This window comes from Balaenoptera ricei, chromosome 6 (genome assembly GCF_028023285.1).
Source record: "Balaenoptera ricei isolate mBalRic1 chromosome 6, mBalRic1.hap2, whole genome shotgun sequence".
NCBI classification, from domain to species: Eukaryota; Metazoa; Chordata; class Mammalia; order Artiodactyla; family Balaenopteridae; genus Balaenoptera; species Balaenoptera ricei.
The window spans coordinates 116620616-116644327 of NC_082644.1; the positions used below are offsets into that span (position 1 = coordinate 116620616).

At 52.9% G+C, this 23712-nt stretch overlaps 1 protein-coding gene across 1 annotated transcript in view; it reads left to right on the forward strand.

The window, feature by feature from the left end:
• Positions 1-22580, forward strand: part of PRRX2 (paired related homeobox 2) — a 49349-nt gene extending 26769 nt beyond the window's left edge. Inside the window, exons 2-4 of the mRNA XM_059926595.1 lie at positions 18545-18732; positions 19360-19538; positions 20528-22580. Of these exons, the coding sequence (XP_059782578.1) occupies positions 18545-18732; positions 19360-19538; positions 20528-20663 (503 nt within the window). The 3' untranslated portion in view covers positions 20664-22580. The remainder of the gene's footprint in view (positions 1-18544; positions 18733-19359; positions 19539-20527) is intronic.
• Positions 22581-23712: the final 1132 nt, after the last annotated feature.

Here is a 23712-nt window from a genome sequence, read left to right on the forward strand (position 1 = left end):
CTGGGGAAGGAGGCAGCTGGAAGGGGGAACGGAGGGTGGGCACTGCGCCCCCGCCTCCACCCGCCGCGCGCCCACCCCTCCGACCGCGCCCACCCTCCCGCGCGGGCGGCCGCCTCTCACTTGCGCTGAGCGGCTTGGCGGCGGCGGGCGCGGGCCGCGCGGGGCTGGGCGCGCCGATCTATTAACGTCTGTGTGTCTGGGCCGCGGGTCTGCGGCGAGGCAGGCGCCAGAGGCTCGCCTGGAACCAGATGTGCCGCGGCGCCGCTCTGGCCGCCACCGGCGCGGCGCGCTCGCACGCACGGGCTGGAGCGCACATGGCCAGGCGGGGCGGGCGGCGGCTGGCGCGCCGGGCCGGGCACCCCCGGGGTTCCGGGGCCGACCCCAGACCCGCGGGTGCGGAAAAGCGCCCCCCCCCCACTAGCCAGCGCCGACGGTGCCCCGCCAGTAGGGGAAAGTGGCCCCGGCACGCTGGGCTCCCGCGGGTGGGGTCCACCGAGCCCGCCGGCCTTGTCTCCCGAGGGACGGATCCCTCTCGGAAAGCCCAGCCCCTCCACGCCCCCTACAAGGGCCGGGGACTCTTCCCGCCTCGCCCCCCAAGTTTGTTTTCTTAAGTTTGTGTGTAAGATTTTTTAAAGTTCTGAGTCAGAGCTTCCCCTAAGAAGAGGAGCTTGGGCCATACCGAGAAATGCCAAAATGGGGGGAGGGGAGCAGGAAATAGGGCAAAGGAAACGTAGGGGTTGGCGGCTTTTTAACGCCTGGGTTCGGAAGGGGGTTTTTCACCCACGGCGGGTGAAATACAAGGATTTCATTGAGGCCTGTCCCAGCTTGGCCCCAGATCTGCGTCAGCCACAGGATGGTCCCCAGCCCTGGTTGCCTGGTCAGCAGCTTGCCCCACCTCACGCCGCGGCAGCCTTGGGGTGCCCCGCTTTCCCCTCTGGGCCTCCTCCGGGGTCCTGTAAAGGGAGCAACGGGAGCTGGGCCCCCAGAGCTCCCCGGTCTCAGTGCCTGGGCTCCCGGGCTCTGGCAGCAACCGCTCCCAGCAGGAGAGGTTAGGAAGAAGGGGGGGTGGGGGCATGGAAAGGGGACGCTTTGGTACCACTAGATGGAGGCGGAATTGAGAGCAGAAAGAAGGCAGAGGGCAGGGCGGTGCTGTCAGGCTGGGCCAGCCCTTTCTGGCTGCAGCGGAGGGGGCCTCACGCAGGGCCTTTGCGTTGGGGGCGGTTCCCTCGGTTTGTAGCTCTACCCCGTGTTTTCTAGAAGAGTGTCTCATAGAAGACCTTTGAAGATTTGTGGAAAGACTGGGTTTTCCCAGCCCTGCCAGCCTTCCTTGTTCTGGAAATGAGGAGCTGAGATGCTGAGTGGGGGGAGGGGAGGTCAGCCCCGTACACGTCAGACACTGAAAGACGAGTCTCCCCTAGATGGCTGTACCGTCCCCAGGGGCTCAGGATGCAGAGGGCTCAGCCCTGGGCGGCCAGAGCTCTGGCCGTTTGTCATGCTGCGGTGGATGGTCCCTCTGACATCCCTGGCATCCTGCGGGGACCATCACGTGCCCTCTGGAAGAGGAAACTGAGGCCCAGAGAGGAGCAGTGACAGGCTCGAGGTCACAGGGCTGGCAAGTGGAGGAGGTGGGATTCCAACCCAGGCTGCTGGGCTCTGGAGACAAAACTGGGCTTGGGATCAAATTCCCTCTGCGTTTGGAGGCTCAAGGAAGAGGGAGGGTGGTGGCCCCAGTTGGAGAGGGGATCAGGGTAGCCAGGCGGCGCCTCTCCAGTGCAGTCCAGCCATCCCTTTCCTGCCAAGCAGGCTCAGCGGTTGTGGCTCCAGCCCAGGCCCCCCCTCCCCCTCCCCTCCCCCTCCCCCTCCCCCCTCTCCCCTCCCCACCCCCAGGGGTAGAAGGATGCCCCCATTCCTCTGGCCTTGAGCGCCAGGCTGAAGCCTTTCCCTTCCGGAGGGGATTTCTCTGGCTCCTGTTCTGACCCCTAAATTAAAAAAAAAAAAAAAAACCAATTAAGTAAATATATTTCTGCAGATAAGAGGGTCAGGGAAGTGGGAAGGCTTGTAACAGTTCACCCAGTCTGTAGTGCACGGAAGTCTTCACATGTTTGGATGGACAGAGAACTGAAATTACCTCCCCATTGGGACCCAAGTTCCGTTCAGTCAATCATATATGTATTTGTTCAGTATTTATTGAGCACCTACTATGTGCCAGGCACTGATAATAAAGAGGCGAGTTCAGTCTGTGACTGTGGCAGGGCTTCCTGCCTGATCCAGCCCAGCTTCTCCAGAAGCATCCGTGAAGGACGGATTCCTCGGGCACATTCGGGACAGCTCTGGGGAAAAAGTGTCCTACAAGCTGTTGTTTAGGAGCAAGGCTTCAGTGCATCCTTGATCCTCTCAATAGAGTCTCCGCTCAACAGATACAAACATGAGGTTTAGACAGGTTAAGGAACTTGCCAGTAGGCGGCACAGCCAATATATGGCAAGTCTGGGATTCAAACCTAGACCCATCTGACTTCAAGTAAATGTACTAACGGTTAAGGTGGTTCAGTGCTTACCGTGTCCCAGGCACTGTTTTAAGAACTTTACATATGGTAACTCATTTAATCCCCACAAAAACCCTATAAGGGAGATGTCATTAGCTCCATTTTCTAGATGGGAAAACAGAAGCACAGAAAAGGAGTAACTTTCTCAGGATCACACAGCAGTGAAGCTGGGATATGAACCCGGGAAAGCTAACTCCGGAGTCTGGTTTGTAACACTGTGCTGGGTGAATCACCTTTTATGCTTTTGTTGGAGAGCCTGTTCTGACTGACTTGGTGGCGAGAAAGAACCCAGAAAGTCCTGGCACAGGGGAAGGTGTGGCTGTAAGAACTTCCACTGAAGTAGCTGGGGTTTGGGTGGAGGTTAAGTGAACATCCACCACATGCTCAGCCCTGGTCCATGCCACCCACAGCAAGAAACACTTTACCTGAACTGTCACGTTGAATCTGCTCCGTGAAATGGTGAGGTAATACCGGTCACCCACATAATAGCTAATGTTACCTGAGCGCTTACTAGGTGCCAGACATTGTCTAAGCACTTTAGGTACTGCCAACCCCATTTACAGTGAGGAAACCCAGTCTCGGAAAGGTGAAGCCACTTGTCCAGAGAGCTCATGTAGCTGGTGTGTGGTGAAGCCAGGACTTGAATGCAGCTATTTCCAGGAAAGAGAGGTACGGTTGAGCAGGTTATCCACTGCATAGCTATAGGGGGCACCAGTCACACTGTAGTCTATAGAGATGCTGCCATGGAATTGTGCAGTGCACAACCTGCTCAACCATACATGCTGTCCCTGGGTGTGTCTGGTCTTAATGCTGGCCTCTTAATGCCCCATCCAAAAAAGGAAATGATATTCATGCACACTGTAAGTGGACTCATGTGTGAGCTGGATACATGTGGACATGGGTCCAAAAGTCTACCAAAAATTTAATAGATATGCTGGCATGGTGGGATTTAGGGATGATTTTTCTCCTTTCAAATGTCCTTCAGTAAGTCAGAAAGAGAAAAACAAATATCGTATATTAACGCATATATGTGGAATCTAGAAAAATGGTACAGATGAACCGGTTTGCAAGGCAGAAATAGAGACACAGATGTAGAGGTCAAACGTATGGACACCAAGGGGGGAAAGTGGGGGGTGGTGGTGGTGGGATGAATTGGGAGATTGGGATTGACATATATACACCAATATGTATAAAATGGATAACTAATAAGAACCTGCTTCGTTAAAAAAAAAAAAAAAAAAGTCCTTCAGTGCTGGGCTTTGTTGTTGTTCTTTGCCATCCTTTAAAAGGAAAAAGAAGAAGAAAAATTAGAATATCTAGAGCAGCTCTATCCGATACAACTTTCTGTAATGAGGAAAATACTCCCTATCTGTGCTTTTCAGTCTGGCAGCCACTGGCCACATGTGGCTATTGAGTCCTTGAAGTGTGCCTGGTGTGACCGAGGAACAGGATTTATGCTTTTATTTCATTTTAATCAATGTAAATTTGACTTTAGATAGCTGCATGGACCAGTGTAGAGCTAGCGGGTGGATCGGCACTTTTCATGTCGAGTCATGACATTCTCTGTCTGCTGCACTGAAGCCCGTGGTTCCTAACCTCGCAGGTGAGGGAGACTGAGCTGCAGACTCTCAGCTGGCCCTGGGCCTGCTGGATCGGAATCCCTGGAGATGGGATGGGAACGTCCCTTTTTTTCTTTTTTTTTTGTGGCCGCGCTGCGTGGGATGTGGGATCTTAGTCCCTGACCAGGGATCGAACCCGTGCCCCCTGCAGTGGAAGTACGGAGTCCTAACCACTGAACCGCCAGGGAAGTCCCGCAGTGTCCCTTTTTAATGAGCTTCCCAGGGAGTGTTGAAGCAAATGGTCAGTGGTCACCCTTTGAGAAATCTGGAAGATCTGGTATCAGCCCCTCCCCTGGGGGCCACTGGAGTGGTGAGGGGGCAGGGCAGGCTCCCAGAATCACAGGAGAGGCATTGGAAAAGCTGCCTTCAGATGTTAGCAAGGTGGCCCTGGGGAAGAGTTCCCCTGTGCTGTCCCTCGCTTGAAGCGTAAACTGGGGGACCCACAGGGAGAGGGATTATGACTCACTGCAGTAGAGAATTTTCTAGAGTCAGGGTTGACTGTCATCTGGGTGTGACTGGGACCAGTTAGAGATGTCACAGATGGCTCTGTGCCCCCCAAGCTCTGAGTGCACCCTGCCGGTGAGGCTGGTGGAGGCCGGGAACACAGACAGGCACCCACCCCACTGACACACAGCAGGGAATACTCAGCCTTGAGGGCACCAGGGCCCGTGAGCTTGGGGTGTGGGGTGTGGGCAGAGCACTCAGATTTGCTCAAGTAGAACAGAGGGGCCAGCTAAGCCACAGGAAATTAGAGTGGTGTCTGCATCCAGCCACCAGCCCTCGTCCTGACTCCCAGCAGGTGCTGGTTGCGGGCTTTGAGAGGTCCGGAGCTCTTAAGTGGAAGAAAGAAAACCCATACTGGGTCCTTAGCAGCAACTTCATCCTGGTCCGGAAATGGTTAATGAGGGCAGCTTCCACTGCCAGATGCCAGCTACTTAGGGGACAGACAGACTGGACATAAGCTCCCGCTTCATCACTGCCTGGCTGTGTGACCTGGGTCAGCTACTTCACCTCTCTGAACCTCACTGGCCCCAACTGAGAACAAGGCTTACTAACAGCGCCTTCTGCATCGGAGAAGGCAGGGCTTTGTAACCCAGTGCCAGGCACACAATAAAAGTTCAGTAAATGGAAGCCAAAAAAAAAGGGTGGGAAGTGGGAGTCCTGTCCTCACCACATGCCCACACTGTGGTGAGCAGGGCAGCAGACACACTCAAGACAGCCTGGAGCTTCTCTGAGCTGAACCTCAAACTCACATTTTCCAGCTTGCCTGGAACTCACACATGGGTCATAAAAACCTGCAGTGATGCTTTAAAGGTCAGCCTCTCTGGGAGTACAGCATCGACCCAGAGCTGGGGTCAGGGGAGGTCCCGCCAGCCTCGGAAGAGGGGCCGATGGGCACTGCCTTTATCTCAGCTGCTATCTGTGGGGAGCTGTGCAAGGGACCCCAAGGTGAAACAGGGGCAAAGGGACAGGTTCTCCTGGGGCACAAAAGCTGACTCTCCATCAAGCTGACTTTTTAGCATGGCGGTCTGTGCACACGATTCAGAAAGTCTATGAACCACCACCCCCCCCAAAAAAGTTACATGCAAACTTCTGTGTGCACCTGTGTTTTTCTGGGGAAGGGTCCATAGAATTCCTCAGATTCCTCAAGGGGTTCATGACTGAAATGGAGGAAGAACCAATGAGCCATGGCCTAGGTTTCATTTTGGAAAAGTAATAGTGAGGGGACTTCCCTGGCGGTCCAGTGGTTAAGACTCCACACTTCCACTGCACGGGGCACGGGCTTGATCCCTGGTTGGGGAACTAAGATCCCTCATGCCGTGCAGCGCGGCCACAAAAAAAAAAGAAAGAAAAGTAATAGTGAGGGTAGTGGGCATCTGTGTAGCCCACTGGACTGTTCCATCCTCTCTGTGTCAGCTTGAGAGGGAGGCATAGATACTCTTCTTGCCCCAGTGCACAGATGGTGAAACCGAGGGCCCAAGAAGGGAACTCTCTTGACTAAGGACACACAGGGTAACGTTTTCCTCAAGCTCAGATGCTTGGGAGAGGCTCTCTTGCTGGGCTGCTGGTTTGCCCCGCCCCCTGCCAGCCGTGCCCAATTGCTGGGTCAGGGATGCGCTCCTGCACGCCCCTCCCCAGGGAACCCAGAAACAGAGAGAGAGCAGGAAGGAGGAAAATGTGTGTTCTCAGGGGGTTGGACGTCAGTGGAAAGAACTTGGAGTCCCACTGCCTTGCTGGGAGCCCTTGGCTAAGTCACTACCCCTCCTCATGCCTCAGTTTCCCCATCGGGAAAAATGAGGGGCTTTGGGGACTTCCCTGGTGGTCCAGTGGTTAAGACTCTGCGCTTCCACTGCAGGGGGCACGGCTCGATCCTTGGTTGGGGAAGTAAGATCCCCGCATGCCACGCAGCGCGGCCAAAAACAATAATAATAATTAAAAAAAAAATTTTTTTTTTAATGAGGGGCTTTGACAGATAATCTGTAAGGATCCTTCAGGTCTGAGTCCTGAGAAGACAAGCGTAACAGGCTTGAGATCCCCAGAGCCATTTGCAGCTTTGTTTCAGAACCAAGCCACACGAAATCGGACCTTCTCTGCGCCCGACCCCCAGCCCTCGCCCTGACTCCCAGCAGGTGCTGGCTGTGGGCTTCGAGAGGCCCAGGAGCTCAGAGCTGGGAGAGGAAACCCCACACTGAGCCCTGAGCGGCAACTTCACCCTGGTCTGGAAATGGTTAATGAGCTTTCCTCCAGATACCAGCCCCTTATTAAAATGTAGGTTTTACAATAAATCTGGCATTTGGCCACCAACCTTAGATTAAAACCAGACGGGACAGACGCTAGCCCCCTTCTTAGAACAAATTTTAAGCAAAGGGCTGCTCTTCCCGGGCTCCCAATCCCCCTGTACCCCCATTCCAGCCATGTGCACCCACTTTCTGGAGCTCGGTTTGGGGGTGTCGGACACAGAGAAGACAGGACTGACCACAGATGTGAACTTCTGGGTCCTGGAATGCTGACGTGGGAGGTGATCAGGCCCCGGACCCAGAGGTTTTGGGGGCAACAGGGGAGGTTCCAGGGACCCCAGAGCCTTTGAGATGGTCAAGAGTATCTGGCTTTTGACCTCCCACCCTTCTCTGTGCCTAAGAATAGGACACACGTGTTCTCTGCCTGGTAGCTTCATCCCTTTTTCCCTACTTGGGCCCAATGATCACATTTTTCAAAGGCTCCTGGGTCTCTGACGAAGTTTTTTGGCCTCATGCATCCCCCTGTGGTGGCCCCCACGTGGAGACATTCTGTCCGGAGAACCCCGCCTTGTGGCGGCTGTCTTACTGAGCATTTCCCCAAAGACCCTGACCCAGAGTGGCTTTGGGGCTTCCCAGGCAGTACTGAGCCTTAGAGACTCTGTCCCCCCCCACTCCCTGTCACATCCCCGCCAAGCGTTCAGGGGATCTCCTTTCCTTGCTATTCTCAGCCAATCCCAGTATTTCTCTCTACCCCCTCCCTTTTTTCTGTGTTCTACTTGTATGGCGACTTTATTGAGATTTAATTCACATGACATACAATTCACCCACTTAAAGCTTACAATCCAGTGATTTTTAGTCTGTTCAGTTGTACAACCATCACCACAATCGATTTTAGAACATTTTCATCACCCCAGAAATAAACCCTGCACCCTTTAGCCCTCACCCCCTCACCCCACCCCATCACCCTCCCCGGGTCCCTGGCAACCACTAATCTACTTTGTGTCTCTATAGATTTGCCTATTCTGGACAGTTCATATGAGTGGAATCGTACATTATGTGCCCTTTTGTCAATGGCACCGTCTTCTTTCACTCAGCATAATGTTTTCAGGGGTCATCCACGGTGTGGCATGGATTAGTACTTCGTTCCTTTTTATAGTCGAATAATATTCCATTGTATGGATATTTGGGGTACCCACTCATCAGCTGATGGGCATTTGGGTTGTTTCGACTTCTGGGCTATTATGAGTATTGCTGCTATGAACATTCATTCGTATCCAAGTTTTTGTGTGGACATATGTTTTCATTTCTCTTGAGTATACAGCTGGGAGTGGAATTGCTGGGTCATATGCTAACTCTATTTTTAACATTTTGAGGAACTGTCAGGCTGTTTTCCAAAGTGGCCGCATCACTTTTCATTCCTTTCAGCAATGCCTGAGGGTTCTGATTTCTCCACATTCTTCCCACCACTTGTTATTATTTGCCTTTTGATTCTAGCCATCCTAGTAGATGTGAAGTGGTATCTCACTGTGATTTTGCTTTGCATTTCCCTGATGGCTAATAATGTTGAGCATCTTTTCATGTGCTTATTGGTCATTTGTATATCTTCTTTGGAGAAATGTCTATTCAGATCATTTGCTCATTTTTAAATTGGACTATTTGTCTTTTTATTGTTGAGTTACAAGAGTTCTTGATATTTTCTAAATACAAGTCTCTTATCAAATATATGATTTGTAAATAGTTTTCCCATTCTGTGGGTTGTCTTTTTACTTTCTTGATGGTGTTCACAAAAGTTTTAAATTTGAAGAAATCCGATTTCTCTTTTTTTTTCGTTTAATTGCTTGTGCTTTTTCTGTCATATCTAAGAAGCCACTGTCTGGCCCTTTTGAGGGTAAAGGGAACTGGCTTTGGAAGTTGAGACTTTCATCCCTTTTTGGAATGAGGGCTTCCTTCATCTATATAATCATTCATTCAGAAATATTTCTGAAACCAAACTACTTGCCCAGTCTTGGGGATACAGCAGTGACAAGGCAAACCCAGCCCCCACCTTCCTAGAGCTTAGAATGGAATGGAAGAGACAAGCATGAAGCAGAAAACCAAAACAGAAGAATGACTTAATTACAGATGTACTGGAGAGAGAGGAGGGCCCAGGAGCCTGTAACAAGGAGATCTGTTCTGGTCTGAGGGCTGGGAAAGACCCCCCAGGACAGGGCATCTAGTCTGAGATTAAAGGCTGGGAAACATTAGCCAGGCAAAAGGGGTGCAGTGCTCCAGGCCAGGAACAGCATGTGCAAAGGCCCTGAGGTGGCAGGAGCTCTTGCTGTCCGGTAAGGCAAATCACCTTGGCGCACTGGCCCCTCCACTGAGGTCTCTTGGGGGGGGGGGGGTCCGGTGGCCCGATGGAAGTGTGTGCAGCATGCCATGTCCTTAGTGCATGTACAGAAGAGGTTCTAGACCCCAGAGAGATCCAGATGCATTGCAGCTGCCTCCAGGACCCTGCTGAGGATTCGAGAGGACATGCAGGGGCCTCCCCCGGCCTCCTCCAGACTCCAGGGTTACCCCAAGCCTGCAGAGGCCTCCTCATAGCCATACTGGTTACTGGCCTCGGGCTGGGAGGGGGTGGGGGGCGCAGCAGTCCCAGGCTGAGGTGGCCCACGACCCTGGGTTCTTACATGCTGTCTGAGGCCTGTGAGATCATGGGGACATGGATAGGGCCCCAGGGGACCTCTCTGACTCCCTGGGCCCCGCTGTGTCTTCCTTCCTCACCTTCCTTCCTGAGATATTTTCTCCTTCTCTAGACTGGTAGCCATAAAAATGTATCAGCACCTTGGGTTTTTGTTCAAAATGAGTGAGGTGAAACATCCTTGGAGGGGCAGCTGGACAGTGGGTGTCGGTGGCTGACTCCCCTCCCCCACTGCCCCAAGCCCCTCCCTCCTGCCCTGTGACACATGCTGTCATGACTCAGCCCTAGCCAGGTCTCTATGGCTCCATAAGGAAGAACCTGGACCCTGGAGACAGCCCGGGACCGGGGCAGACTCTGAAGTCTTCCCACGCTCTTCCAGGGCCTCCTCATTTGTCTGTTCATCTCTTCATTCATTCACTCACTCAACACTCAACAAATATTTGTGGAGAGCTTACCCTGAGCCAGGCCCTGTGACAGGTCCCAGAGAGACAGAAAACAGTAAGTTCCAGTCCCTGCCAGACAAATGACCCTACATATACGCTGCAACGTGACAGGGCTATGATGGGGGGTCTGGGATGGCTTCCTGGAGGAAGCGGCATTCTGGGGAGACCTCAAGGTGAGCCAGGGAGGCAGAGAGAAGTCACAAGCCCACGAACGGAGCAGGCAGAGGTCCGCAGGGGAGAGGATGTGCATGTCCAATGTAAATCCTGACCTCAGGGAGGCTGCGAACCTGGGACAGCAGCACTGAGACCACCCCAGCCCCCCTGACCTGCCACTGCCCACCCAGGGGGCCTGAGGGGCCCCATCCAGTGGACAGAGCCCGAAAACCCTCAAGACAAAGGCCCCATCCTTCTGTCATGTTCACCGTCAGTTTGTCCAGGGCTGGGCTGGAGGCTGGGGCTATCTCCTCCCTCGGTTCTCCCTGCCAAGTGGCTACCAGGGGAGAAAAGAAAGGACCTGGGGTTGGCAGGGGGAGGACTGTCACTCTCTGTGTGACCCTGGGTCGGTCCTAGCCCCTCTCTGGGCCTCTCTCCCTCTTCTCCTCTGTGAGACAGAGACATCCCTGCCTCCCATCTTGAGGTTGCTGGGGGCCTCCAGGGAGGTGATGCTGGGAAGTCCGCCTGTGTGATCTCACCCCCCTTTGTGCCTTAGCCCTGGTCCCTGAGTGTCCTGAACTGAGGCCGGCCTGTCCAAACATGAAAGCAGCTCTTAGCTCCTTGTTTGAGATTCTGGCTGGGGCGGAGCTGGCCTCCTGGGGAAGCCCCCAGAAGCCCAGGCGCCTTTCTCCAGATGGCTGCAGGCTCCATGCTTCTTCTCCTTCCTCCTCCCTTCTGTCCATCCTTCCTTTCTTCCTTCCAATGTGGGTGACGCACTTGGTGCCAGGCCTGACCCTGGCTCTGCCCTCACAGGTCTCACATGCCCCACCCCCTCGAAGCTACCCCACCCTGCGTGCTGTTGACAGCCCCCCTGCCCTGTGTGCTAGGGGCTCCAGCACAGACCCCAGCTCTAGAGATGCTCCTGTTGCCTTCAGCCCCCCTCTTCTTGGCTGACCCATTCACCCTAAGCCCCTGGAGAGACCCCCAGAATCCCCCTGCATGAAGACCTGGGGGTACTCTTAGGGCAGGCCGCCCTTGCCAAACTGGTTAAAAGCCTAGGCTCCGTGCCAATCCGCAGGTTTAAGTCCCAGCTCCAGCCTTGACTGGCCACATGGATTTGGCAGGTTGCTTAACCCCGTGCCTCAGTTTCCTCATCCGTAAAATCAGGCTAAGAGCACGCAGGTCTGATGGTTGTGAGGGTTCAATGAGGTGATTCCTGTTACTTCCATTTCTCACCGAAATTCCTGAGGCTGGGACAGAATAAAGGCTTCATCCACCGCCACGCTGCTGGTGCGCCAGGGCCAGCCTGAGGTCCTAAACCAGGAGGACCCCCGGCTCCTTAACCGCCTGTACTGCCTCTCACTTCCTGTCCGAGGAGGTGAGATTCTCTCCCAAGTCTCTCCTGGTGGCATTTGAGCCAGGGATGCCGCGTCGCAGCAACTAGGGACACCGTTTCCAGATTCCTGTCTGAGCCCTTCTCCCAGGGGTTTTTCAGAGGAACCCAAGTCTCTACCAAGAGACCTGGGTGTTTGGGGGAGGGCAGCCTCTCTGTGCCCCCCACCTCCACTTCCTTCCTCAGACTTTTCTGGCTGTAAATATTTCTGCAGCTTCGAAGCTCCTTTGACCAAGGCCCAGTGTTAATTTGTTAAATCCACGTCAAGGTCCTGGGGACGCGTTGTTTATTTTTGTGAACGTGTTGGCAGAGATCACATTTGGGGTGGGGGGAGGCTGCTTATTCGGTCAGAATAAATGCTAATTAATAAAAGTTATTTATTTGGGTTGGAGCTTGCCGTGGCCCCAGGGTCAGGCACAAACTGACTATTTGAAGCAAAAACAAACAGAGAGTGTCTCTCAACAGCTTGAGAAAGGCAGAAACGAAGAGGCTGGATTTATTTGTCTTAGGAAGAATTTGCAGTTAATTCCCTCCAGACTATTTAGACCCTTAAATTACAGGGAATAAGAAAAACCATGGGTGCACGGGAAGGAGCCAGGAACACTTGATCATTTGGCCGAGAGCAGAGTTTTTAAATGTCTTTGGCCTGAAGTCAGCCAAATAAATTGTTTGTGTGAAATAATTTAATGGCAGAAAACTGAGCACCAGTCACTTCTTTTTCATTGTAATGTAATAAGAGAGAGACAGCATGGCTGGCCTCCCCTATGTGAGGCTGTTTTTCTCTTCCCTCATCCCGCCCCTCACAATAGCCCCTAAACAGCCCACGTAAATGGAGGTGGTTTCAGGCTTTATTTTCAATCCCAGAGGAAAGCAGAACTTTTATTACGGAACAAAAGGAAACTTTGGGCACAGCCCTGACTTGCACGGAGCTGGCCCCAGTACTTGCTGGCCTGAGGCTTCAAGAGTATTTATTTTCCAAATGCTTTAAGCTCAAGCGTGGAACCCCCAGAGGACACACGCCTACCACAATCCACTTCTCAGGGGGTGATTGAGGAACTCATGGTAACGAATATCCAGCACATCTGCTGGGAAACAGAGTCCAGCCCGAGAGCCCTGGCTGAGTCCAAAGCTGTGGGTTCGAGTCCTGGGTCACCTCCAAGACGCTGTGTGAATCTTCCTGAACCTCGGTTGCCTCTCCTCAGCCTCTGCCCACAGCAGGGACTGGAGCCATCTTTCTACTGTGGGCGGGGCGGAGGGAGAAAGATCTTTGTCTTCAGGCGGGAAGAGGGTTGCACACAAGGAAGAAAGCCAGGAGCAGCGAGCATTTATCAAGCGATTACTATGCTCTTGGCACTGAGTTCAATTCAGCTCCTCCAGGAACTCTGTGTGACCTCGGGCAAGCTGCTGTCCCTCAAGGCTCCCAGAGGTGAGGTCTTCCTCCCGGGGGGCTATAGGATGGAGACTCGGGGACCTTTCCGCACCAGTGAGATGACATGATCCACGGTGTCTCCCAGAGCTGGGGCGGAGAGTGTGACAGACCCCCACATCACCTTCCCTGGGAACCGCGGGAGGCGACCCCCTCGGAGACAGGCTCACAGCCCGGGCCGCCTGAACCTTCCCACAGACACGGATTCCAGTCCCCGCTGTGTGATCTTGGGTGAACCTCTCAGAGCCTCAGTTTCCCAGTGTGTGAAATGGGGCAATGCCTCATAGGGCAGATGCCAGGATTCAGTGGATGGAAACGGACAGAGCGCTTGGCATCCCTCCTGCCCAAGCCAACTTTTGTTGAGCGCATCCCATCATAGCTGCCTTGATGGGAACCCCCGGGGAGATGTGACTCCAGACCAGTGGAGACCAGCTGGTATCAGGGGTGGTGAGAGCCTGGGGTTGTTGGGAGGGGTGTTAAGCGCCCTTGTGTGAGGGTTTCAGCTCCAAGGCACCACGCAGTTTGGCCAAAGAGGGGAGTTGTTTCTTCCGGCACCCACTTGGAGGGGGCTGAGGCTGCAAAATGATTTTCATTTCAACACCCTCAGTTTTGAATTGCTAAATTTCCTGAAAAATTCTCCTTTTTTGGCAGAAATGCCTCCTGCGTTGGGTTTGTGCCCAAGAAGCGTTGCCTGAAGGGGGGCGGAAATCGGCTCGCGATGGCTGGTGTTCCAGAAGCTTCCGTCCGCTCTCGGGCTCTTGATCCCACAGGTTTTCAGCGCTCAGCCCTTGTTATTTCAGTTTAAGGTTTCTTCCAGCTCAAGGGGGTGGGGAGCGGGGGGTGGAGAGCCATTCACTGGCACCAGACATTCTCATCCATCTTCACCTTTTCTTGGAGGAAAGGGGTGAGGAGTGAAGACTGAAGCGGGTCCAGGAGAAGAGGCCAGCTCGCCCGGGGCCGCTCCGTGTTCCCTGCCATTGCCTACCCCACCCCCAGATGTGTCCCACGTTTGCAGTGCTTCCCAAAGGGGAAAAGTACTGGACCTCAACTCCTGGTCCTCCCTCCAAACCAGGGCCTCTCTCTCTCAGCTCTGCGGACACGGTGAACCAGAGAATTCCCGGATGCGGGGCCTTACTCGGCAGCATCCCCAGCCTCTTCCTCGATCCCAGGAGTTCCCCCTCTCCCAGTCCTGACCATCAGAAACGTCTCCGGACAGATGTCCCCTGGAGGCTAAATTGCCCTCTGTTGAGAACCACTGGTCCAAACCAAGTCAGGTCATCTTTTTCCAGGCATCCTGCCTGATTCCTGCCTGACAACCCCCGACCCTACCCCCGATGCAATTACTTACCAGGCTCATGGAACAATTTAGCCTCCGATCAAATCAGCTGGTTGCTCAAGAATCAGTAAACCCTGCTAACCTGGGAGCTCATTCAAAAGCCAGGATTGAGTGGTATCCATGGCTGGGCCTGGAATGTTCTCGATGCTCAGCTGAACAACTTCTCAGCATCGTGTGAAGAACATAGCATGTATAAAGGGAATGTGTAACTGGGGAAGCAAAAAAACAAGGTTTGGCCCCAAATCCAAAAGGTTGACAATGCATTCTGTTGGCCCAACTGTGGGCAAAACTGACCTTCCTATCCACCGCTGCTGGGAAGCGTTATGGGGGATTTGGCCACATCTAGCATTTTACTCACTGGCCAAGCAATCCCACTTCTAGGAATCTGTCCCAAATATTCGCTGGCAAAAACAGAAAATCATGTTTGCACGAGGTTATTAATTGTGGCATTCTTTAATTGCAAAAGATTGGAAACACACTACGTGCCCATCCACAGGGCTCCGGTTTTAGTTAACTAAACCACGGTACATTCGCACAACCGAGTGGTACAGAGCTGTGAGAAGGTACATGCAGGACTTCTCTGCACTGGATGGAGGAATCCCTGGGATGTATTGCTCAGTGGGAAAAAAGGGAGATGCACAACAGTACATGGTCTGCTATCTTTCAGTAGAAGAGGGGGAGAAAATATTATACTTGAAAAAAATATTTGCAAAAAGCAATGCTGGGGACTTCCCTCGTGGTCCAGTGGGTAAGACTCCGCGCTCCCAATGCTGGGGGACTGGGTTCGATCCCTGGTCTGGGAACTAGATCCCGCATGCATGCCACAACGAAGAGTCCACATGCTGCAACCTAGAAGTCCACATGCCATAATCAAAGATCCCACATGCAGTAGCTAAGACCTGGCACAGCCAATATAAATAATAAATAAATAAATAAATAAATAAATAAAATATATATATTTTTAAAAAGCAATGCTGGAAGGATAGAGCAAAGACTAATTTAAAAATTGTTCTGATATGTGGAGGGAGGGAACAAGAGGGAAAATATAATATGGAAATTAATGTAAATAAAGAGGGCTGGGTTTGTTGGGCCGGGTGGAGTGATCTCTGGAGCCAATTAAATAGGAGGAGGCAAGCTTCAGTTTTGGGACTTCCCTGGTGGTCTAGTGGGTAAGGATGCAAGCTCCCAGTGCAGGGGGCCTGGGTTCAATCCCTGGTCAGGGAACTAGATCCCGCATGCACGCCACAACTAAGACCTGGTGCAGCCTAAATAAATAAATAAATAAATAAATAATTTTTTTAAAAAAGAGAGAGACAAGTTGCAGCACCAGTGTGTTCAGCGTGATCTCATGCTTGTAAGTTTTTTTAAATGCGCGTTTGTAATTTTGTAAATCTTGGGGAGCAGAGTCCGGAGAAAGGAGTAGTTTGTTTTACTTTGTGTCTTTCTGTGTTGCTTGAATCTGTTACTGCAACAAGCAGTGACATTATTTGGTTATTAAAATATACTTTTTTTTTCCTTACATGAAATCTCCAGATTTTTTAAAAATTAAATTTAATATTTATTTATGTTTCTCTCTTACTTTTGAATTTTGAGGTAAAGTTTGCATACAATAGTGTAGAAATCTTAAGTGGACCCTTCACTGAGGTTTTTTTTTTTTTTTTTTCTTTTGTTGTTGTTTTCTTTTTTTTTTTATACAGCAGGTTCTTATTAGTTATCTATTTTATACATATTAGTGTATATATGTCAATCCCAATCTCCCAATTCATCCCACCACCCCCCGCCCCACTTTCCCCCCTTGGTGTCCATACGTTTGTTCTCTACATCTGTGTCTCAATTTCTGTCCTGCCAACCGGTTCACCTGTACCATTTTTCTAGGTTCCACATATGTGTGTTAATATACGATATTTGTTTTTCTCTTTCTGACTTACTTCACTCTGTATAACAGTCTCTAGGTCCATCCACGTCTCTACAAATGACCCAATTTAGTTCTTTTTATGGCTGAGTAATATTCCATTGTATATATGTACCACATCTTCTTTATCCATTCATCTGTCAATGGACATTTAGGTTGCTTCCATCACCTGGCTGTTGTAAATAGTGCTGCAATGAACATTGGGGTGCATGTGTCTTTCTGAATTATGGTTTTCTCTGGGTATATGCCCAGTAGTGGGGTTGCTGGGTCATATGGTAATTTTATTTTTAGTTTTTTAAGGAACCTCCATACTTTTTTCCATAGTGTATCAATTTACATTCCCACCAACAGTGCAAGAGGGTTCCCTTTTCTCCACACCCTCTCCAGCCTTTGTTGTTTGTAGATTTTCTAATGATGCCCATTCTAACTGGTGTGAGGTGATACCTCATTGTAGTTTTGATTTGCATTTCTCTAATAATTAGTGATGTTGAGCAGCTTTTCATGTGCCTCTTGGTCATCTGTATGTCTTCTTTGGAGAGATGCCTATTTAGGTCTTCTGCCCATTTTTTGATTGGGTTTTTTGTTTTTTTAATATTGAGCTGCATGAGCTGTTTATATACTTTGGAGATTAATCCTTTGTGCCTTGATTCATTTGCAAATATTTTCTCCCATTCAGAAACAACAAACAAGTCTTTTCTTCTTGTTTGTAGTTTCCTTTGCTTTGCAAAAGCTTTTAAGTTTCATTAGGTCCCATTTGTTTATTTTTGTTTTTATTTCCATTACTCTAGGAGGTGGATCAAAAAAGATCTTGCTGTGATTTATGTTAAAGAGTGTTCTTCCTATGTTTTCCTTTAAGAGTTTTATAGTGTCGGGTCTTACATTTAGGTCTTTAATACATTTTGAGTTTATTTTTGTGTAAGGTGTTAGGGAGTGTTCTAATTTCATTCTTTTACACGTAGCTGTCCAGTTTTCCCATCACCACTTATTGAAGAGACTGTCGTTTCTCCTTATCCTTGCCTCCTTTGTCATAGATTAGTTGACCATAGGTAAGTGGGTTTATCTCTGGGCTTTCTATCCTGTTCCATTGATCTGTTGATCTATATTTCTGTTTTTGTGCCAGTACCATATTGTCTTGATTATTGTAGCTTTGTAGTATAATCTGAAGTCAGGGAGTCTGATTCCTCCAGCTCTGTTTTTTTTCCCTCAAGACTGCTTTGACTATTCGGGGTCTTTTGTGTCTCCATACAAATTTTAAGGATCCAGATTTTTTTAATGTTTGATTAAATATTCTTTTTTTTTTTTGAAGTATAGTTGATTTACAATGTTGTGTTAATTTCTGGTGCACAGCAAAGTGATTCAGTTAAATATATATATTCGTTTTCATAGTCTTTTCCATTATGGTTTATTACAAGATACTGAATATAGTTCCCTGTGCTATATAGTAAGACCTTGCTATTTATCCATAAAATATACATTTTTTATTAAGGTACACCGGACCCTGAACCAGACAGGGCTGGTTCTAAGTGCTGGGTGAGTGCAGTGGAGGAGAGGGGATTCCATGTGGACTCAGGTGGTCAGGGAGGGCTCCCTGGAGGAGTGAACAATGAGCTGGGCCCTGCAGGAGGAAGGGTCAGCAGTTCAGCCCTTGGGTAAAATTGAAATGTGGAAATAGTAGCTGAACATCCCCCCTCCCTTCTCTCTCTGTAAATGGGGTGTGAAGAGCACCTGTCTATAGGATTCCTGTGAGCATCCAATGATCTGTGGGTGCCTGCAGTGGACCCTTGGAACTGTGACTCTCACTGCTCTTTTTTAATATATTAATGTAATTCAACAACAAATACCCATGGAGGGTTTACCATGCCCCAGAGCCTGAGCTAGGAGCCGAGGACACGTAGATGTCTCCAGCGGCCCGGCCCCCCCCACCAGGTCAGTTGTCCCTCATGGTGGTGGGTGCTTGTCCCCGGGCTCCACAGGATGGGGACCTGGCTGCTTTTGTTCACCATTATATCCCCAGGGCCCTAGCCTTGTGCCTGCTACCTAGTAGGTGCTCAGTAAATGTGTTGCAGAATGGATGGATGGATGCATGGATGAAGGAATGAATGAAGGAGTGAATTAAAGGGAGGTGCTGCTGCTCTCGGGCTGCACCATCCATCAGCAGAGGGAGACACAGGTAAAAGGCTCAGAGCACATTGCTGAGCTGGCGCCTGAGTCGTGACCATCTCGGCACCTCCGGGCTGGGGGCGCTGCGGGCACCCACCACACGCTGTCCGCCGCCCCGCTGACCCTCGGACCCCTCCGCAGGTGAGTGTCCCAGCCCCGGGCGCGGCGGCGCCGCCAAGCGGAAGAAGAAGCAGCGGCGGAACCGCACCACGTTCAACAGCAGCCAGCTGCAGGCGCTGGAGCGCGTGTTCGAGCGCACGCACTACCCCGACGCCTTCGTGCGGGAGGAGCTCGCCCGGCGCGTCAACCTCAGCGAGGCGCGTGTCCAGGTGAGTGCTGCCCATCCGTGGGCCCCCCGGGGGAGCGTGCAGCCACCACTCACCCAGGGATAAGGAGTTGCCAAGGTGAGGTGTTTAAGAGCAGGACCATCTGAGGCCAGGAGGGCTGAGGTTCAAATCCAAGCCCTGCCACTGACCAGCTGTGTGACCTTGAGCAAGTTACTCAGCCTCTCTGTGCCTTAGGTGCCTCCCTGTAAAATGAAGATCACGTGGGTCTGTTTTATAGGGTTCTTACGGGAATGAAAGAAGTTGATATCTTTGTAGCTTAGAGCAGTGCCTGGCACATGGGGTTCGGATAAATAAAAGTCGTTTTAAAGTGTTCAGTGCTTGTTCCGTGCCAGCCCTGAGCTGAGTGCCCAGCATGCACCTCTCTCATTACAGCCTCACGGCAGCTAAATGCTCATCTAGTCATTCTGTCTTTCATCCACTTGCACATTCTCCAACACATACTTACCCGGCGGCAGGCACCATTTATCACCCCCATTTTACAGATGAGAAAATTGAGGCTCAGAGAGGTGAAGCTGCCAGTGCAGGGTGGGTGGCAGAGCAGGCACACACTGGGTCCGAAAGGACTTGGGTCCCCTCGGCAGCCCGCTCCCCCCTCCTTCCCGCCCCCAGGTCTGGTTTCAGAACCGCCGGGCCAAGTTCCGCCGAAATGAGCGGGCCATGCTGGCCAACCGCTCAGCCTCACTGCTCAAGTCCTACAGCCAGGAAGCCGCCATCGAGCAGCCCGTGGCTCCCCGGCCCACTGCCCTGAGCCCCGATTATCTCTCCTGGACGGCCTCGTCCCCCTACAGGTGAGAGCGGGAACCCTTTTGGGTCGCAAGCAACCAGGGGACCCCGTGGGGTGTTTTAGGGCCCAGACTCCTTTGAGGATCTGAAGAGAGCTGGGAAAGGTGCCCAGGTGCCCCGTGGACCTGGGGTGCACCAAGGGGCGTGTGGGCAAGCGTGTGAGCGTGTGGAGGGGCGAGAAAATGAGGCCTGTTTGGAAGGAGTGGAGAACCCACATCATCCTGAGGAAGCTGAAAACCTGCAGATTTCTAAGCTGGCACGAGCGGCCCAGCACCCTTCGTCAACCATCCCGGAGAGAGGCCGGGGGGCCGAGGGAGTGGTTCCCTGTCCCAGGGGCCTGGCTGGGACCCAGAGTCAAAGTCTGGGGCAGTTTTGTCCCGGTCAAAGCTGGGGAAGGGTGGCAGGGCAGGAAGGGAGAGGGAGGAGGGTGCTGGCGAGTTGGGTTTCTGCACCCCACAGCTCCAGGGAGTGCCATCCACCCCTTAGTCTGTGCGAGCAGCTCTGCTGGAGCCATGGTCTCGTGAGAGGCAAGAGCCAGTGGGTCGTGGGATCTGAGTCCTAGTGATGCCCACGCTAGCCTCACAGCTCTCCCAGCTCCCTCCCTGCCCTGCTCGTACCTGGGGCAGGAGAACCTCCAAGAGGCCTCCTTCCATACAGGTGTGCGTTCATCCCAGCCCCATCCTGCTGTGTGCCAGGCCCAGGGCAGGCGCTAGGGGTGAACAGGACTCAGGCCCTGCTCTCAGGAAGCTCCTGGTCCAGCGAGGAAGGACCACAAGCCTACGGGGGCGGCTCCATGTCCCAGGGCTGACTGTGGGCACTTCTGCCTCTTCCCCCCAGTCTTGTAGCCCCAGGGGAAGGCTTCCCAGCCGAGTGAGCTGAGGAGGGGAGGCAGGAGGACCAGAGGCTGGGGGCCAAGACTGGCCGCCAGAGGTGGCCAGCGCGCGGCGGTCTGCCAGCCACAGCAATATGTCCTTGTGTCTCATGTCGCCCCCAGCACGGTGCCGCCGTACAGCCCAGGAGGCTCAGGCCCTGCGACCCCGGGGGTCAACATGGCCAACAGCATCGCCAGCCTCCGTCTCAAGGCCAAGGAGTTCAGCCTGCATCATAGCCAGGTGCCCACGGTGAACTGACAGCCAGCCCCACCAGGACCCCGCTGCCTCCCTGGTCTCACGACAGCAGAAAAGAGGGCAGACACGCAGGAAGGTGACCTTCTCCTGTCCCCTGTCTCCAGGACAGGCTGGGTGGGCTCTCCTGGCCCCTCTCTTCAGCCCGGACTTCTGGGCCCAAGAGGCTGCTGAGATGCCCAGAGCCTGGCTCAGCCCCTCATCCACGGCCGCTGGAGACTGCGGCCCCTGACCCTTGGAGGTGTTGGGCTGGAAGGCTAGAGCAGCGGCTCACCAAGGACCTCACTTACTTTGTGTATTAAAGCCAAAAAGCTGTTGTCTTTAAGAAATAAAAAAAAAAAATTTAAGCCCCAAAAGATTGCGGGAGGGCGGACAAGGGCAGCAAACCGATGAAGGGACGGCCTTTTGGGGCCCGCTGCCCTCGTCTGTGTGCCTCTTTCTGCAGGAAGTCCTCCATCACCCTGTAGAGCCCCAGGGGTGGGGAGCGGGGTAGGAAGACAGAGACCTGCCCTGGAACCCCTGACACCCGGGTGTTTGGGAGAAACCTTGATGTGTGACCCTGGCCAGGACCCGGACCCTCTCTGTGCAGGGAGTGTCTCCCCTGCCCTATGGCAGGAGCAGAGGGTGTGTGGAGGCAGACGCTAGAATTAAATCCCTTGCTGTTGGGCATGCAGAAGCTGGGGGTCCCCTGGGCATTTGACTGTGGGGGACCCGGGCAGTAGGCCCAGAATGTCGGGGTGCAGAGTGGAGGTCCCAGGTGGGCTCACAGGACAGACGGGTGGTCCTAACAGACAGGGCCACCAGAGACCTTCTTCCAAGTCCTCCAACCTACCGTTTCAGAGATGGTCACTGGGGGTGACAGAGGACACATGTGCCACCAGGCACTGACATCACTTATGAGGAGTCTGCAGAAAAATGGGGGGTGAGGGGAATGGTCTGAAGCCAGCCCTCTCCACCTGGCCCCATGCCACGCCTCCTGATGGGCACACCCTCCAGGGAAGTTAAGAGATCATTTCTGGGAATTCCCTGGTGATCCATCCGGTGGTTAGGACTCGCTGCTTTCACTGCCAGGGCCCGGATTCCATCCCTGGTCGGGGAACTAAGATCCCAAAAGCCATGCGGCCGGAAAAAATAAAATAAAATAAAGCGATCATTTCTGCAACCAGCCCCCAGGAAGTGAGACAACACTTTCCGACCCCCAGAGGGCGCAAAGATGCTCAGCCCCTCCAGAGGGGCGGCCCTCACAGTGACACAGCCATCACACCTCTGGACTCCACGGATGGACCCCGTTTCTCTAGTCTGCCCCACCCACACCACATCAAAGCCCCCCCAAAGGGCCAGTGTCCCCCCCCCTACCAGCCACAGGCTGCATCTTTTAGGTGACCTTGAATAGGTCAAAGCCACCTGACAATCCTAACACGAGGGATGGTCCCCATTTTTGTTTTAGAAGGTGTAACTAACCCCTGAGTGAGGTGAGGACCCTCCCCATCTCCCCCAATTTACCCCCAGAGATTCTTCCCCATCCTTCATCGGGAATTCCACCATGAAAACACGGTTCTGGGCTTCCCTGGTGGTGCAGTGGTTAAGAATCCGCCCACCAACGCAGGGGACACGGGTTCGAGCCCAGCTCCGAGAAGATCCCACGTGCCGCGGAGCAACTAAGCCCGTGTGCCACAACTACTGAGCATGTGCTCTAGAGCCCGCGAGCCACAACTACTGAGCCCGTGTGCTGCAACTTCTGAAGCCCGCGCACCTAGATCCCGTGCCCCGCAACAAGAGAAGCCACCGCAATGAGAAGCTCGCGCACCACAACGAAGAGTAGACCCCCGCTCGCTGCAACTAGAGAAAGCCCGCGCGCAGCAACGAAGACCCAATGCAGCCAATAAACAAATAAATAAGAAAACAAAACAAACAAACAAAAAAGAAAACACAGTTCTTGTGGGGTGAGCTTTGTCCCCTTCAGATGGGCCAACAGGCCCTGGGGACCATCGCCGTGTGACTTCCCTGTGGCTGGGCAGTTGGGACTCTGCCCGGGGCGGGGAGGGGGGAAACAATGAGGGGGAGGCACAGACTCCAGCTGAAGGAGTGGGGAGGGGGCATTCTGTTGATATATGGAGCTGGCTCTGCCGGCCTGACTACGGCGGCCAGAGCAAAGGGTTGGCCTGTGCCCTGTACTGTGTATGTGTATGGCAGGGGAAGGGGGTGCGGGGGGTACAGCCAGAGCTGTGTTTTCTTGCCCAGTTTGGCCTCTGCCTTGGGTAAGTGATTTCTGGGCTTCTATTTGCCATTCATTCACTGAACAGATATTATGAAATACTATATGGGTGCAGGGCCCTATGCCGGGCCCTGAGGGGAAAGCGGAGAATTGACACGGGGTCCCTGGCTTCAGAGGCCACACCAAGCCCAAGGAACCCCAAACCTAGTCTAAGGCATCCAGGCAGGCTTCCTGGAGGAAGTGTCCTGGAAGGATGAAGAGTCCACCAGACAAAGAGGGGAGCGAGAACAGTGTTTCTGGCTAAGGGAACAGCAAGTGTAAAGGCCCTGGGGTAGGCCAGAAGCTGCCTCTTGGGGCCAGTGGGGACAGTTCTGGGCCTGGATCTCCTGCAGGATGAAGATGGAGAGAAGCAGGGACCAGCTCACGTGGGGCTTGTGTGGCCAGATCTAAAGTCTGGGTGTCGGGACTTCCCTGGCGGTCCAGTGGTTAGGACTCTGTGCTTCCACTGCAGGGGACACGGGTTCGATCCCTGGTCGGGTAACTAAGATTCCACATGCTGTGTGGCACAGCCAAAAAAATTGTTTTTTAAATAAATAAAGTTTGGATGTCACCCTGGCAGTGAGGAGCCATGGAGGGGATTTGCTTGGTGGAGGGACCTGCCCCTTGGACCCTGTTGGAAGCAGAGAGACCCCTGCAGAGGCTGGGCTGGATGTCCAGGCAGGAGAAGTGGCAGCCTGGACCAGATGGGGACAGAGTGGGCAATTTGGGAGGTGTCCCAGACACAGCAGGGACAGGGCTTGATGACTAGATGTTGGGCTGGGGAACAAGGGGGAGCCCAGG